Here is a 16,895-nt window from a genome sequence, read left to right as displayed (position 1 = left end):
TGCCTGGGAGTCCTTCAAGGTGTGCAAGGAGACGTCTGTGCTCGCTGCAAACAATTTTTGGCCTTCAAAAGGTATGTCCTCTACGGCTGCTTGAACTTCCCTGGGAAATCTGGAAAGATGGAGGCAGGAAGCCCTACACATGGACTATGGACATAGCGATGGATCATGCCACCATGTCAACAGAATCAAGAGAAGCCTGCAGGGCCGTTCTGGCAATGAGGGAACCTTCTAAAATGTTGGCCTTGTAGTGCTCCTTTTTGTCTTCTGGAAGATGTTCAATAAAGGTTGCCATGTGAGAAAACATGTTGTGTGTGTATTTGGCTAGTAAGGCCGAGAAGTTGGCTATGCAGAATTGGAGGGTAGCCGACGAGTAGGCTTTCCTTTCGAAAAGGTCTAGTCTTTTCCAGTCTTTATTGTAAGGGGTAGTTCTTGACTGATGTGGCTTCCCCCTTTGATTAACCACTTCTACCACCAATGAGTTTGAAAAAAAAAAGCTCAGCCCCCTTAGCCAGTACATAGTACTTCTTGTCGGATCTCTTACAAGAAGGCGGAGCTGTGGCTGGTGTCTGCCAGACAATTTTTGCTGGGTCCATAATGGCTGCATTAATGGGTAGTGCAAACTTGGCTAATGGAGAAGCCTGGAGTATATCTATCGGTTTACATTCTCTCTCTGGTAGCCCTGCTATGATATGTCAAGGGAGTCAGCTACCCATTTAAACAGATTTTGAAAGGATTTAAAGTCGTCTCTAGATGTGGCGGGAGGCAGCATTATTGTTTCATCTGTGACGAAGAGGAGATATGGGTAGGTGGGATGGTATCGCCCTCAGGCACATCCTCAAGTTCTTCTACTTCCTCCTCCAACATTTCTGAGGGAGCTTGGGCAGGTGGTGAAGGTGATTGTGTTGTTCTGGACCTGGGTGGGTTGGGGGGCCTGATGTATAATGCCCATGGGTCCCAGTATGTCCAGTGCAATGGGAGAGCAGGGAGGGTGGCACCCATTGTGGAGCCTGCCAGCCTCTTCCATCCAGAGATGTTTGGTGCACAAGGGTCCAGGTTTGGGTGAGGAATGGCGAGGGGTGTACATCCTTGCCTCCACTTCCTCCTCCTTATTGCTGGAAAGAGGAGGGGACTAAGCCTGCAGGGGTAATAGCCAAGCTTGGTCCCAGTCTGGCTGGGGTGCCATTGGTGCCAAAAAAAGCGGAATCCCCACAGTTGAAGTAATCAGGAGGTTTGCCTGTCTGACAAATTGTTGCGGTACCAGGAGGCACAGTATCGAGGACAGAGGTAGACTCTGGCTGGAACTCAGAAGAAGGAAGGGCTGCTGGTGCCCCAGGCTTGCTGCATTGTATCAGTGCAGCAGGTGCCATTGTCTGGGTTTTCTTTGGCTCCACCGGTGCCGAGCTAGGAGCTTTGGTATGTGCAACTCCATGAGAGCTAGATTGCACCGGGTCTTTAGCTCCTTGGGACATCTTGGTGCCATTGGTACCGGGGCAGACTCTGCGGTCGGAGATCGCTTTTTCTGAGCGGAATCTCACTGTGGTAAAGAGTGAGACCTCTTTTTTGTGGCTTTTTTAGGAACAGAGTCCTTAGTTGCCTTTTTAGAGGAAGATCCCATGTCTGAGGCTGCTGTTGGTGACCACTGGCCAGGAAGTATCCTGGACTCTGGGCCAGAGGCTGGTCTAAGGGATTTCTCCATCATCAGGAATTTCAACTGGAGATCCCTAGGCTTCCTTGTCCTGTCAGTTTTTTGCAGTGGAGACACTTTTGAGATATATGTGTCTCCCCCAGGCAACAGACACACTGTGTATGGCCATCAGAGACCAGTATAGAGAGTCTGCAAATAAGACAGCGTTTGAAGCCTGAAGAACCAGGCATTTCTGAGGCTATGTGGAAAGGAAGAATGGGAATAATCTATTCTTATGCCTCTTATGTCATTGGGAGTTACCCGCCTGAGGCAGGGGAAAGGGGAGGAGTAGGAAAAAAAAAAGGGGGGGTTTTAATATGGTAAAAGAAAATTAAAGGAGAGAGATACTAGCTGGGAAAGAACTGAAATAATAGAAACAGCTAAAGCCGTGAGTGCGCTGCTCTTGTTCTGACCAAAGCCAAAGGCAGTAGAGAAGGAACTGGGAGATGGTTGGCTGCGCACATGGGATAACCACTTGGAGCGATGTGAGATAGCTGCCGCACGTGGGCGGCCAGCCGGGGCACTGCTACTACAAATCTCCGATTAGAAGTACAGGGCGCCAAGACACCTAAAGTGGAGCACCCAAAGGGACACTCCTCGAAGAACTCCACATAGTGATGCAGCTGGTAATCCATTTTGACAGTCGCTGTGCTGCATCAGGTTGACCTCTCATTTGTTCCACATAGGAAACAAATAGCTGAGAAGAACCCTGAAAGGCATTTTCTTCACCAGGCAAAAAACCAAAGCCCTATGTTCATCCAGAGTGTGCAGCCTTCATTCATCTTTGTGAGCTTGGGACGTTTGGAAGGAAACGGTTAAGGAAACCATTAAGTGTATTGACTGATTCAGGTGAAAAATCAGTCTCACACAGAAACTTAGAATGAGGCCTAAGTTGGACTTTGTCTTGGTAGAAAACAGTGCACATAACTCTCCCACTCTCCTAAAGGAGGTGACAGGCTCTATGAAAGCCATCTTGATTGAGAGGTGCAGAAGTGAGCAGGAAGCTAAAGGGTGAAATGGAGGTCCCATAAGAATAGACAACACTAAATTTAAATCCCAAGTTGGCAATGGACCCTGAATCCATTTGTTCCACAGGGAACTATCTAGTCATAATAGGATTAGTAAAAACAGTTCTACCCTTGATTCACAAGTGATACACTGAGATAGCAGCCAGATGTACTCTAATGGAGCTGAGGGCTTGATCTGACTCCTTAAGATGTAAGAGCTAGTCCAGAATTGTTTGAATCAAAGTGACACATCATGTGAGGCCCATATGAACAAGCGTTCCCAGTTACTAAGGTAAGCCACCTCTTGTGGAAGGTTTTCTATTATTAAGGAGAACAATGGCAGTCCAGAATGAACAGTGAACCTCCTGTGCATTTAATCACTGATGAACCATGCTCTTGTACGCAGCACCTGAGGATTCGGGTGTAGCACTCACCCATGATTCTGAATTAGGAGATCCTTTATGATGCGCTGGAGAAGTTTTAGTTGGGGGCCGAAGGTGATGGCTAGTGGCGTTCTGTTATTTCTTTGTTGGGCCTGTCCTGTAGTAGGTGACTTCTGGGTACTCTTCTAGTTTGGTCAGTCTGTTTCTTCACTTCAGCAGGTGGGTACTGTAGTTGTAAGAATGCTTGATAGAGATCTTGTAGGTGTTTGTCTCTGTCTGAGGGGTTGGAGCAAATGTGGCTGTATCTTAGAGCTTGGCTGTAGACAATGGATCATGTGGTGTGGTCTGGATGAAAGCTGGAGGCACGTAGGTAAGTCTAGTGGTCAGTAGGTTTCTGGTATAGGGTGATGTTTACGTGACCACTGCCTATTAGCACTGTAGTGTCCAGGAAGTGGATCTCTTGTGTGGACTGGACCAGGCCGAAGTTGATGGTGGGATGGAAATTTTTGAAATCATGGTGGAATTCCTCAAGGGCTTCTTTTTCATGGGTCCAGATGATGAAGATGTCATCAATGTAGCGCAAGTAGAGTAGGGGCGTTAGGGGACGAGAGCTGAGGAAGCATTGTTCTAAGTCAGCCATAAAAATATTGGCATACTGTGGGGCCATGCGGATACCCATAGCAGTGCCGCTGACTTGAAGGTATACATTGTTACCAAATGTGAAATAGTTGTGGGTGAGGACAAAGTCACAAAGTTCAGCCACCAGTTTTGCTGTGACATTATCAGGGATACTGTTCCTGATTGCTTGTAGCCCACCTTTGTGTGGAATGTTGGTGTAGAGAGCAATGCCATGTGCCCCAGCGGGAATGAACAGAACAGGTAATCATCAAGTAATCCATCCCCTGTCGCGCATTCCCAGCTTCTGGCAAACAGAGGCTAGAGACACCATCCCTGCCCATCCTGGCTAATAGCCATTGATGGACTTATCCTCCATGAATTTATCTAGTTCTTTTTTGAACCTGTTATAGTCTTGGCCTGCACAACATCGTCTGGCAACGAGTTCCACAGTTCAAAATAAATTCTAGACAATCCCACTGGTTTTATAGCATATTCACAAACAAAATCACAAGGGAATGTATATTTAAACTTTCTTTAAGGGTTTCCTATTTCCCACCTCCACCCTCACCCCCGTAGTAAGATGAGGCCCTGAAAAATAAACCCTTGTATCAGAGGCCTGGTATGAGGCATAATGCCTGAACTAAAGTAATGGTCAAGACTTCGTTAACATAAAGCAAAGTTAAGCTGTGAGCAAGAGACAGGTCCTGCACATAGTCTGGCAAGGATAGGGCTGATGTTGCAGAAACACACATACCTAAAAGGTACTGGACACTAGAGATATAAACATGTGCAAGGATGGTACCAAGAACGTTCTGATACTAGTACATTCCACACAGACGCATCCCAAAGACAGGGTCAAAAGGATGCGATGGATAAAGTTGTTTTGTTCAAACCAACATGTACCAGGTGAGAGGCGGCACCCTAACATGTAGAGGGGTTGTATCTTAATACATCAGAGTGATGTGTAACTTGTTTGTACTTGTGTATAAGAATGCACCCCAAGGAGGTGTCTTTGTCTGGCCTAGGGGGCAGTGGTAAATCCCATCACTGACTGAGCCGGTCCATTGTCAGGGAGCACATATGTAACTAGCAGAACTGTAGACATCTGATCTGGGGAGCTAGAGACTGCATTTCATTTGGCAATAAACCTGGCTGGGTGCCTTCGTACCTTATCGGAGCCTGTGGTCACTGGGTGGTTCGCTCGAGATCTGCTGTGCAAGCTATCTCCGCAGCGCTGGGACAGCACACAGGCGGGGTGGTGAGTTGTATGGGCCCTTGGTGCCCGGGCTCCACCAATATTCAGGGCTCCACCAATGTGTGGGTCTGGGTCTCTCCCCCATCCCCACCTGCTGCCCCCGCGCACCTCCCCTGAGTGTCCCCCAGTCCCCATTTGCTCCCCCCACGCGCCTCCCCTGGCCCCGGAATGTCCCTACAGCTCCACGCTGCCTCAGCTCTGCTGGCTCCCGGCATCAACTGCTGCCGCAAGGTCCTAATGCCCCCCTCCCACTAGTGCCAGGGCAGGCTGACCTTGCCCCTGCCCTTCCGCCTCAGACCCTTCCCTTTTCCAGCAGGACCCTTCACCAGCACGGGGGCTGCCCTGCCCACAGTCACTGCTCCTTCTCCACGCTGGACAAGGGGCAGCCCCACCCCCAGTGAGGCTACAGTGAGGGGCAGCAGCAGGAGAGGAAGCACACATGTGATGGTAGTCTCCGCCCTTGCACCCATCACAGGGGAGGCGAGGGGGCTTTCTGGACCTCAGAGGGGCTCTAGGAGCATGCACACTGGCAGTGGTATGAGGTGAGTGTGGTGCAAGGGGGAAGAGGGGAGCCCCTCCCCTGGAGCTTGCTGCTGCTGGCGGGGAGAGGGCTGGGGGGAGTCCTCCTCTCTGGCCTGCCTGTACCTCAAACTCCTAATCACCAGCCCAGAGCCCTCACCCCAACCCTCTGCCCTAGCCCTGAGTCTCTTCCCACACCGCTGCACCCCTCATCCCCAGCCCCACCCCACTGCCCTGACCCATGCACCCCAACCCTCTGCCTGAGCCCCTCCCACATCCCAAACCCCTCATCACCAGCCCCACCCCAGAGCCCTCACATTTTTACATTATTTTTAAAAATATACAGTAACTCCTCACTTAACGTTATAGTTATGTTCCTGAAAAATGCTACTTTAAACAAAATGATGTTAAGCAAATCCAATTTCCCCATAAGAATTAATGTAAAGGGGTGGGGGGTTAGGTTCCAGTGAATTTTTTTTTTGCCAGATGAAAGACTATATTTTAATACATATACACAGTATAAGTTTTAAACAAACAATTTAATACTGTACACAGCAAAGATGATTGTGAAACTTGGTTGAGGTGGTGGAGTCAGAGGGTGGGCTATTTCCCAGGGAATGCCTTACTGCTAAATGATGAATTAGCACTCTGCTGAGCCCTCAAGGGTTAACACATTATTGCTAATGTAGCCTTACACTCTACAAGGCAGCACGAATGGAGGGAGGGGAGACAGAATGGCAGAGAGACAGACAGACACAGAGTGTGTGTGTGTGTGAGAGAAGCACTGCCCATTTAAGTTGGCTGACCCCACTCTAAGTATATTGCCTTTTTAATTAGATCAGCAAGTTGAGACAGCAGCTGCTGCCAGCAAGCTCCCTTGGTCCTGAGCCCTGTCATGTCCCCCTACTGTTCTGTGGAGATGGGGGGCAGGAGTGGGGGAAGGGGACACCCTGACATCAGCACCCCTCTGTCCTCCTCTCCCCACCCCGCACAGCAAGCCGGAGGTTCACGGGAGTAGTTCCAAGGCAGAGGGCTGGAGCAGCACACGGCAGTGTGGGGAGGGACCCTGAACTGGCCAGCAATTGACAGCTTGCTGGGCAACTGCCACACAGGGAACTTAGGGGAGCTGATGGGGAGGCTGCCTGCCCACCCTGGTTCCAAGCCCCCACCAGCTAGCTCCAATGGGCTGCTTTCTGTAAGTGGTGGACAAAGCAGGCAACTGCCAAACAACGTTATAAGGGAGAATTGCGCTACTTTAAAAGATCATGTTCTCTAATTCAGAGGTTCTCAAACTGTGGTCCGTGAGCTCCAGACAGGTGGTCCATGAGCTCCATTCAGGCACCTGAGGGGCCGCACATGACAGAATGAAGGGCCACCCTCCTAATTAGTGGAGCTGCGCAGGCGTGGCTCCACTAATTAGGTGCCTGGACCCTGGAGAAGATGCACACGTAAGGTCAGGTGGTGGACTTGGGGGGAATAGGGAGGAAGTGGGAGGGGGCAGTGGTGTGAGAAGAGGGGGTTGGGGTAATTTGGGATGTGCAGAGCTGCAGCGGCCAGAGAAAGAGGCGTCTTTCCCGAGCTCCAGCTGCCAGAGAGACGGCCCTCCTTCCCAGCCTCAGCTCTGTGGCTGCTGTGGCGGGGGAGAGACCCCACCTCATTCCCAGCCCCAGCTTGGGGGCTTCTGCGGTGGAGGAGAGAGGGAGAGACCCCCCCACACTCCTTCCCAGCCCCAGCTTGGGGGCTGCCCCGGTGGAGGAGAGAGGGCACATCCATCACATTAGAAAGGTTAAGACTACCGATATTAAAATATGAGTTGTGTGCTTTTATGTGTAGAAGAAAAAAAACGTTAATTATTATTAATATAGCACTTTTATCCAAAGCACTTTACAATAGTTAGCTAATGGCACAAACAACATTTGGAAAGATCATTAAAGTGGTCCACCAAGACCTGCAGCTATTTTCAAGTGGTCCGCGAAAAAACAAGTTTGATCAGCAACATAACAAAACAATGTTAACCAGGACGACTTTAAGTGAGGCGTTACTGTATATTGGCTTACAAGGTAGGTGTCGGGGGGGGGGGGGGGGGGAGGGCGGGACTTGGACCTGTTCTGGGCACCACCAAAAATTACACAAACCTGCCACTCCTGCATACAGGGAGAACACATATGCATGCAGCCGACTTATCAACATTGGATAGAGCAGAGCACCACACTGGTGACATCTGATTGCAGATATCGTCAGACACATATTGCATGCTGTAAAAAGGAATTTAAATTGGCTGCGAAATTTTATGCCACAGAAATTGGGACCCTTGTTGCAGAATTTAGGTCCAGTATATACCACAGAACCCACAGGTCCCTGATTACAATTTACTATTATTCTGAGACATCAAACCACTGAAAACTAAGCGATTCCCAAATGTATATGAAATAGCAACTCACCTGCATCTTAATCAGGGAACTCATCAATCAGAGATGTTCTATAACTACCACCAAGAAGATCCCTCGACATTTAAATAATTGTGAAAGAAACTTTCGCCCTTCCCAAGGACAGGTCAACTTTAAGATTCTGTGATTGAGAAAAGCAAATCCTACGCCAGTGAACACCTCACATCTGAGCTGTAAATCCAATCTAATGCAATTCCCAGGAAACAGATATATCCCTAAAAGCTGTTTTTCCTTATGAAGGAGAACATTTGATGAGCTGTGGCTCATAAATGTCTGGTTTACACTAAATATACCATCACGTATTTAAAACTGCTACTTCATCAGTGTGAAACGGGCTATTTGCCTTTTTAAAGGAATGATATAAATAAATGAGTGCAAGTGATAGTCAAGTAAAGAAAAAAAGAAAAAACACTGAAAACCCACTACAAAGAATTGGAAGCCCCCATGTGGCGAATTGTGTATAATGCTTCAGGTTATTTTTAATGCACTGAAAAACTCACATTCCTTATCTACTGGTTGTTCAATACCTTACTAATACAAAGATCAGATTCACTGTCATAGTTGAAGATAGCCAGCAGACTTGTGTGATGTCTTATCAACAGGGGCAAATATTTTAGTTAATCCTCAAGTCTTTACACTGCCAACAGTACAATAATTGGAGTATTTACATTTTTAACATTCTGTCTTTCAACCACAAGTTTGTCTTGAAATATAAAACAAATTCAGTTTTGAGGGCCAAAGTATAATCTAGTCAACTGTATCAACAGTAGTTCTTGGGCCCAGATCCCCAAAGGGACTTAGATGCCTAAAGCACAGATTTATGCACCTAAATCCCAGTTTAAGGCATCACTGCAATCCACAGAAGGCCCACGTGGCTCCCGCCCAACACTGTAGGAGCCTAAACTCACTCAGCACCTAAATTTCCATTATAGACATTCCTTAGGCTCCTAAATTTGTGCTTCTGGACAAGTGCACTGCTGCCTCATTCTAGGCACCTGGACACCTATTTCCCATCCATGCCCTAGTGTGAACCACAAATCAGGGGAAGACAGATGGAAAAATGCCTGTCTCACTTCCAGGGCCCTCTCCTGTAGGCGTACTCAGACCACCCCTAACCGGATCATGCCCCATTCAAAATGTGGCAGCAGCAGGTAGTGGTGCTGCCGCTGCCCACCTTATAACTTTTAGTCCAGTTGTTAGAGCACTCACCAAGGATGTGGGAGACCCTGGTTCAATTCCCCCTTCTGCCTGGTTCTGAGAAAGGATCTGAACAGGGGTCTCCCAACTCTCAGGAGACTCTAACCACAGACTATGGGATATTTTTATGTGGGGCTCCCTCAGTCTCTCCTGTTGAAGCTGTTCCACTATGTTTAATAGTTATAGAAGAGTCACTGGAGCAGGGAGACTGGACCCTGGGTCTCCTACCTCTCAGGTGGGTGCCTCCAACCACCAGGCTAGAGAGTCATTCTCTCACTTTCTCTTTCTGACAAAATGGCTCTGTTTATACATAGTGGACCAGCTTCAGCAGGAGACTGAGGGAGACCCATGTCAGAATATCCCATCACCCAGTAGTATGGGCACTCTGAGAGCTGAGAGACTGCTGTTCAAATCCACTCTAAGAATCAGGCCGAGGGGGAAATTGAACCCGAGTCTCCCACATCCTGGATGAGTGCTATAACTGCTGACTGAACTGCACCAGCACCACCTCCTTCTTCTCTGCCCCGCACCATTTTGTGTGGAGTGAGGCAGGCACCCAACTCATTCTTGCAAAAAACAGATTAGCCAGCTAAGCCACCTGATTCTAGGAGAGGGGTTCCTGACTGTGGAGTGCAAGCAGAGATAGAAGCCTGGGTTTAGGTTCCTAACTCTGTGAGAGGTGCAGGGCTTCGGATATACCTCTCTCATCAGCATGCCTGAGTCACCTTTGTGGATCTAGGCCATAATGCCTTTTATATGAGGATCTCAAGGTGCTCTACATTCATTAGGTTTCACAATACTACATGACACAGGTATTATACTCATTTTACAGAACAGTAAACTAAGGTACAGAGTTTATCAGAGATCACATATCTAAACAATGACACAGTTAGGCCCCGCAATTCCGAACTCACAGTCCTCTGTTTATAATCAATCAACATACCCTTATATCAACATTCTGTCTAAAAGTTGAACATTTAAAATCCTCACTGTAAAAGTTACCAAAAAACTTACTTGAAAATTTCATCAACAATTTTGAAGATGGCAGGGTGACATGCTGCTTGTGGCTATCAAAAAAGAAATGGAAGAAAATTAGACCCTAATTAAGATGCAACTCATACACAGTTAGCTTTCATTGTATAATGTACAACATTGCCAGTGGACACTACTATGCTGCAGTTACTAAACTAGAGATCTTGGACCAAACCCTGTAAAGGGCTCAGCATCCCAGGATTAGACTCCTTAAAAACAACAAGGAAGACACGAGACTGACAGTTACACTAGGCAGACTAGACAGGTCAAATGTACAGATCTGGGATCTAGAACTGTGTATGACAAGTATCTAGAAAATATTAATGGTGGCAGACAGGTGAAAAGGGGGTTTTATGCATGTAACTCCTGCAGCCAACAGAAAGGAGCAGATGAGCAAACTTTTTTTTCCCTTTTCTCTGTATACTAGCCCTGTTGGATGCACTCTGACGTTCTGGTTACATCAACAAAACTAAATGACAAGAAATCAATTTGCCTTCTTTTCTCCGTGGTTCAGCAACTACAGTATACACTTTGGTCTGACACATTTTTTCATAATCCCATACCCTTCTATGTATCTTGGCATTTCTAATGTTACCTAAAAACATTTACTGCATCTTAGAGACCAAAAATGTGTTTTTAAATTAGTGACTTTTTCAGCCTCTCTGTGCCATTATATAACAGCACACATAAGACCATCACATTTTATGGCCGTTATTAAACGAGATGGTATATTAGTAAATGTAAGCTCCAAAATAAACCCATATTTTTCACTTATAAGATTTAGGCTCTTTTACAGCACTCATAACAGTGGCAACAAAATAAACACTTGCATAAACCCTTATTTTAATTTTTATAAAACAAAAAAGAGTGACAAACATAATTTTTTGATAAAGAAAACACCTAAAGATTTGGTAAGAAAGCAAGTCCTGAAGAATAATTCCATTTTTTTAAAAAAAGTTTCTAATAAAATGCTTTTTATAGACTTCAGGATCCAGGGATGGAATAGTGTTTCCACGTGGTATTTACTGCCATGGCCCTTACTCAAAGTGCCTGAAACACCAGTTTAAATTAAAATTCTGTGCATCTAGTTCAAGCTGAAAAGCATCTAGCACCTTAAAAAAGTGTTGTTTTTTTTAAAAACAGCTTATAGGTAAATGGAGAGTTTACCAGACACATAAACCTTAAAAAAAAAAAATAATTATAACCATTAGTATAAACTGTCAAGGAAAGCTCTAAAAAGGCCAGCTCCTTGTTTCTCCCAGCTATCTTTACCATATTGGAAATATTAGGTGGCACTTCATTTTCATGTTTTAAACACTCATTTTTTCTGTCAGACGGGGTAGTTTTGTTGTCATATTGAACGTATGCCACCTAGTGTTTAAGAGTATTCATAGCCGGCTCTTTAGGCATGTGTGAAAAACAGCCTGCGGCTTGTTGCAAGGCTGAAGTCTCCAAACATCCAGGGCTTGGAAGAACACTACGTGGACGAGTTAGGTGGATGTGATTTTTACAGGAAAATATTGTTATTTTAAGGTACTTTACAAAATATATTGATACCTTTTAGTTTTTTAGGGTAACCATCTTTGTTTTATTTTATTTTTTTCAGCTACAGCATGTATATCTTTTAAAATAACATCATTTGTACATTTGCTTTTAAAAAGACCAATTTTTACATAAATTTCAGGGCAAGCACCACAAAAGTTTTATGAAATTTTCACTTTATGATACTTTCACGTTCTATCCCATAGATATAATTAGAGTTAAATACAATTTTTTATCATTTTTTAAATTAAGTAACCCAATGAATAGTGTACTGGTTGTATCATTAGTTTTCATATTTAATTCAATACAAACATCCATATTTTAATTTATCTGAAATTGACATAATTTCCAGCCTTCTGTACTTGAGTTCCATAGGCCTTGGGTCCCTTGCTGCAGAATTTAGGACAAATTTGATACAGAGCTCACAGGGCCTTGACTATAGCTGTTGCTAGTGCTTTGCCTATAGTAGTACAGTGGTAGAAAAGTGACTATATAACCAAATAAGCCATTTACTTACTTGCTGGTGGCGTCAACAGTGGTTACACTGCCACTGGATACTGGAGGACCAAATCCTATTCTTGGAGTAAAGCCCAACTACATGCGCTTTGTGCAAGGAACAGAACTTTTCCATCCAACTCAGTGGCAGGGTGCAGTGAAATAGCACAGTCATTACCAGAGCCCATGGCTTATTATTATTTATTACTTGCATTATCATAGTCCCTAGGAATCGTAGTAATGGATCAAGATCTCATTGTGCTAGGCACTGTACAAACAGAGAACAAAAAGATGGTCCTTATCTCAAGGAGCTTTCCCATCTAAGGATAAGACATGAGACAGAAGATGGATACAGACAGATGGGGGAGTATAAGGAAACAAAGAGCCAATATTGGCTATGGCAAAGAAAGTTATTTATCTTACCTGACTGGAGGTTCTTTGAGATGTGTGGTCCCTATCTGTATTCCACTGTGGACACACATGTGCTCCATCTGCCTGGAGCTGGAGAATTTGGAAAGCAGCGTCCATTGGTCCGCACATGCGCCCTGGCTCACCTCGCCCCTCCAACTGAGCGGATAAAGGGTGGGACAAACTGATCGTCTCTCCATCAAGAATCAGAGAAGACCCAAAGAAGAGGGAAAGGAGAGAAGATAGTGTAATACAGATAGGGACCATACATCTCAAAGAATCTCTACTAACTGTAAGATAAGTAGCTCTCTTTTTCTTTGAGTTGTGGTCCTTGTGTACATTCCACTGTGGTTGATTGATAAACAGTATTCATATAGGAGGTACGATGCACGATCACAGATGGCAGAGCCGAACAAAGGACCGCTGTTACAAAAGATGCATCAGTGGAGGACTCCTGTACCAAGATATGTATTTAGCCAATATGTGGATTGAGCTCTATGCAGCTGCCTTACAAATATCAAGCAGAGGCACATCTTGAAGTGATGCCATAGATGTTGCTTGAGCTCTTACCGCATAAGGAGGGGGAAGATTAGACAGCTGCCAGCAGAGCAAGATACAGCCCAAGATCCATTTCAAGATTCTTTGGGAGGATATAGCCTGACCCCAGCCTCTCTGCTATGATGACAAATAGTCTAGGGCAGTGTTTCGCACTTTTTAATACCAGGGACCAGTTTGCTGCCTTCCTAAAGTGTGTCAGGGAAATTTCAGGGTCTGGCACCAGTCCACAGACCAGTCATTGAGAAACACTGGTTTAGGAGATTTCCTGAACATTTTCATTCTCTGCAGGTAAAAGACTATGGCTCGCCGAACATCGATGGAATAGGGCCTCCTTTCTTCTGAAGATGCGTGAGGCTTTGGGAAGAACACAGTACTTCTTAGTGGATAGACTGGTTCAGGTGAAACTCAGAGACTACTCTGGGGGTGAATTTAGGGTGTAAACATAATGAAACCTCGTTCTTAAGAAATATAGTGCTAGGAGGATCTGCCATCAATGCCCAAAGCTCACAACCCTGTTGGCTGAGGCGATGGCTACCAGGAATGCAACCTTCATGGATAGGAGAGACATAGGCCAAGAAGCTAATGGTTCAAAAGGAGTCTTAGTGAGTACTGAGAGAACAAGGTTCAAGTCCCATTGAGGAGTAGGTAGAAAGGTTCTGATCAGGCCTTTCTAGAATCTGCTAGTCAGAGGGTGGGCAAAGATCGAGTAGCCCTGTGAAGACAAATGATATGCACTGATTGCTGTCAAGTGAGCCTGTTAGAAACCATTGGACAAACCTGCTGTCTTCAAGGAAAGAATATAGTCCAGAATGAAAGGAGTATCTGTGTCTTCTGGAGAAATAGGTCTTTGATGTGCCCAGTCAGAGAAATGTTTCCACTTAGTAGTAAGGATTCCAGTAGGAAATATTACCTAGCTATTAGAAAGGATGTTCTGTTCAGCTTTACACAATTGCTGTAAGAATGATGCCCATCCAAAAAACAGACTCCAGGATGAAGCAGCCATTGTCTGGGATGCCTGATATTGCTGTTCCCTTGAGCCAGGAGATTGGGACGTGTGTAGGAGGTTAGGGAACCAAAACCGTCTGAGCCAGCGGGAACAATGAGAATAACTTGTGCTCTATCCTACTGAATCTCGTGCAAAACTCGCAGCAGGAGCGGTAATAGAGGGAACAGATTTTTTCAGCATTTACGCAGATGCCCAGAAAGGAGAGCTCATGGACTGCCAGTTTGGCAAGTACACAGTTTGAAGCCATGCTTGTAGGCAACTAAGATGGAGTCTTGCAAAAGGCGTGAAAGTTTAAGCTTTGGACATTGGGGGTTCCAATCCAGACCAAGCAGCAGTGAGAAGGAACTAGAGAGGAAGTCAGTACACCCCGTCCTTTATTTCCTTGGTAGGAAACACAAGGTGAGCCAGGACACATGTGCAGAGCAGCCACCACTGCTTTCAAAATTCTCCAGCTCCGGGCACATGGAGAACATGTGTACCCACAGTGAAATACACATAGGGACCAGAACTCGAAGAAGTTACTCATCTTGTGCAGTAACGATGGTTCTTCAAGATGTGTCCCCCTGTGCGTGCTCCACTCTAGGTGTCGGTGCGTCCCTGCGCTGGAGATCGGAGATTTCTCGCAGCAGTACTCAGTCAGGGAAAGGGCGCGCACAGGAGTAGTCTCATGCAGCCGTTGGCACCTCCTGTAGCATGCATTCCCCCCACTGTCCCCTCCGTTCCTTCTCTACTGCAGAGCTCGGCTGTGTGAACTCCGAAGTAGAGGGAAGGAGGGTGGGTAGTGGAGCACCCACAGGGGGATGCATCTCGAAGAACCATCGTTACTGCACAAGGTGAGTAACTTCTTCCTCAAGTGGTGTCCCTGTGGGTAGTCCACTCTAGGTGTTTGTAGAGTAGTACCCCACCAGGGGTAATAGGGGTTCGGAGTTATGTATAAGTATGTGATGAGAGCACTGTAAGGCCAACGATAGAGTCTGAGACAAGGCCTTGGGTGATAGCATAATGCTGTGCAAAGTGTGCTCTGATGTCCTGGTTGCAGCTCTACAAATATATATTAAGGGGACATTGTTCAAGAATGCAGTCAATGTTGCCATGGCTCGCGTTGAGTGAGATCTGATGCCCACGGGGGGGTTCTTTGTGATGCAGGTGGTAGCAAGTTTGAATACAGGTAGAGAGTCTCTGGGTCAATACTGTAGAGCCCTTGGAGTGCTCTGCTGTAGAGACAAATAGTCTTGCTGACTTATGAAATGGTTTAGTTGTGCCCAAGTAAAAGGATACAGCCCATCTGACATCTAGCATGTGCAACGTTGCTTCTTGGGAGTCATTATGTGGCTTGGGATAGAAGGCAGGTGAGTGTATGGTTTGGTTAATATGAAAATTTGTAGTCACTATGGACAAGAATTTTGGGCGAGGACGTAACATGATTTTGTCTTTGGTAAATACAGTGTACGGTGGTTCAGCCATCAATGGTCCTATTTCACTGACACGTCTGGCAGGTGTGATTGCCACTAGGAAGGCGACCTTCATTGACATATGAAGAAGCGAGCAGATTGCTAGAGGCTCAAAGGGTAGCCTTGTGAGACATTTGAGCACAAGATTGAGATCTCATGGTGGTGGAGGTTGGCATACTTCTGGGTGCATGCTTTGTATACCTGCTAGAAAGCACTGTGTAGTTGGGTGAGCGAATATTGAAGCCCCTTCTATCTGTTCGTGGAGGGCCATAATGGCAGTGAGGTGTACTTTAATAGAGCTTATGGCTAACCCCATTTCCTTCAGTTCTAGTAGGTAGTCTAGGATCATAGATAGAGGCACCTTGGTCGTGTCCAGCTGTTTTTGCTGACACCAAAGGGAGAATCTGCTCCACTTGTGGCGGTAAGTATATTTAGTGGTGAGGCGATGGCTATTTAGTAATATCTGTTTTACCTTCTCTGAACAGTTCTATTCCCCATGTTGGAAACAGAGAAGAACCATGCTTTGAGATGGAGTTTCACTGCGTCTGGATGGAGCGTCAGGCCCTTGTTCTGGGACAGGAGGTTCGTCCAGAAAGGCAGCGGTTGTGGGGCACAGACTGCTAGATGTGAGAGGTATGGAAATCAAGTCTGTCTGGGCCATGTGGGGACAATGAGAATGATGTATGCACTGTCAAGACATTTCTTGCAGATGACCAGTGGGATCAGTGGTATCGGTGGGAAGGTGTACATGAGTGACGCATTTCACGGGATTACGAAGGCATCCCCTAATGATCCCGGTGCCAGGCCTGCCTTGGAGCAAAATAGGGGACATTTGTGATTTGTGGCTGAGGTGAAAAGGTCGATTACTGGGTGACCCCATTTTTGGAATATTGTGTGGAGAACACGGTCATGGATTTCCCACACATGTTCCAGTGAGAAGTGCCTGCTGAGGTTGTCGGCTGTAGTGTTTTGGCACCCTGATAGGTCTGATGCTGTGATGTTTATATTGTTGCAGAAGTTCCATAAATTCATGGCTTCTACGCATAGCAAGTGAGACCTGGCTCCTCCTTGGTGATTGATGTAAAACATGCACGCCACATTGTCAGTGAGAATAGAGATTGAGGTTTCTCGTATGAGTGGGAGGAAGTGTTGGTATGCATTGTGTACCATGCGGAGTTGCAGGAGATTGATGCATAGTCGGGTTTCCATCGCAGACCACTCGCCTTGTACATTGTGGTACAAGTGGGCGCCCCAACCTATCAGGGAAGAATCTGCTGTAATAGTCACTGATGA

General features: G+C 46.1%; 1 protein-coding gene across 10 annotated transcripts in view; it reads right to left on the bottom strand.

The window, feature by feature from the left end:
- FANCC (FA complementation group C) overlaps positions 1-16,895 on the bottom strand; it is a 156,769-nt gene that overhangs the window by 30,775 nt on the left and 109,099 nt on the right. For all 10 annotated transcript variants that reach the window (XM_073344975.1, XM_073344973.1, XM_073344976.1 and 7 more), the window contains one exon: positions 10,125-10,177. In XM_073344975.1, the coding sequence (XP_073201076.1) occupies positions 10,125-10,177 (53 nt within the window). The remainder of the gene's footprint in view (positions 1-10,124; positions 10,178-16,895) is intronic.

This window comes from Lepidochelys kempii, chromosome 5 (assembly GCF_965140265.1).
Source record: "Lepidochelys kempii isolate rLepKem1 chromosome 5, rLepKem1.hap2, whole genome shotgun sequence".
In the NCBI taxonomy this organism is placed as follows: domain Eukaryota; kingdom Metazoa; phylum Chordata; order Testudines; family Cheloniidae; genus Lepidochelys; species Lepidochelys kempii.
The sequence above is the reverse complement of the archived record's forward strand: the minus strand, read 5'-3'. Positions and strand labels throughout refer to the sequence as shown.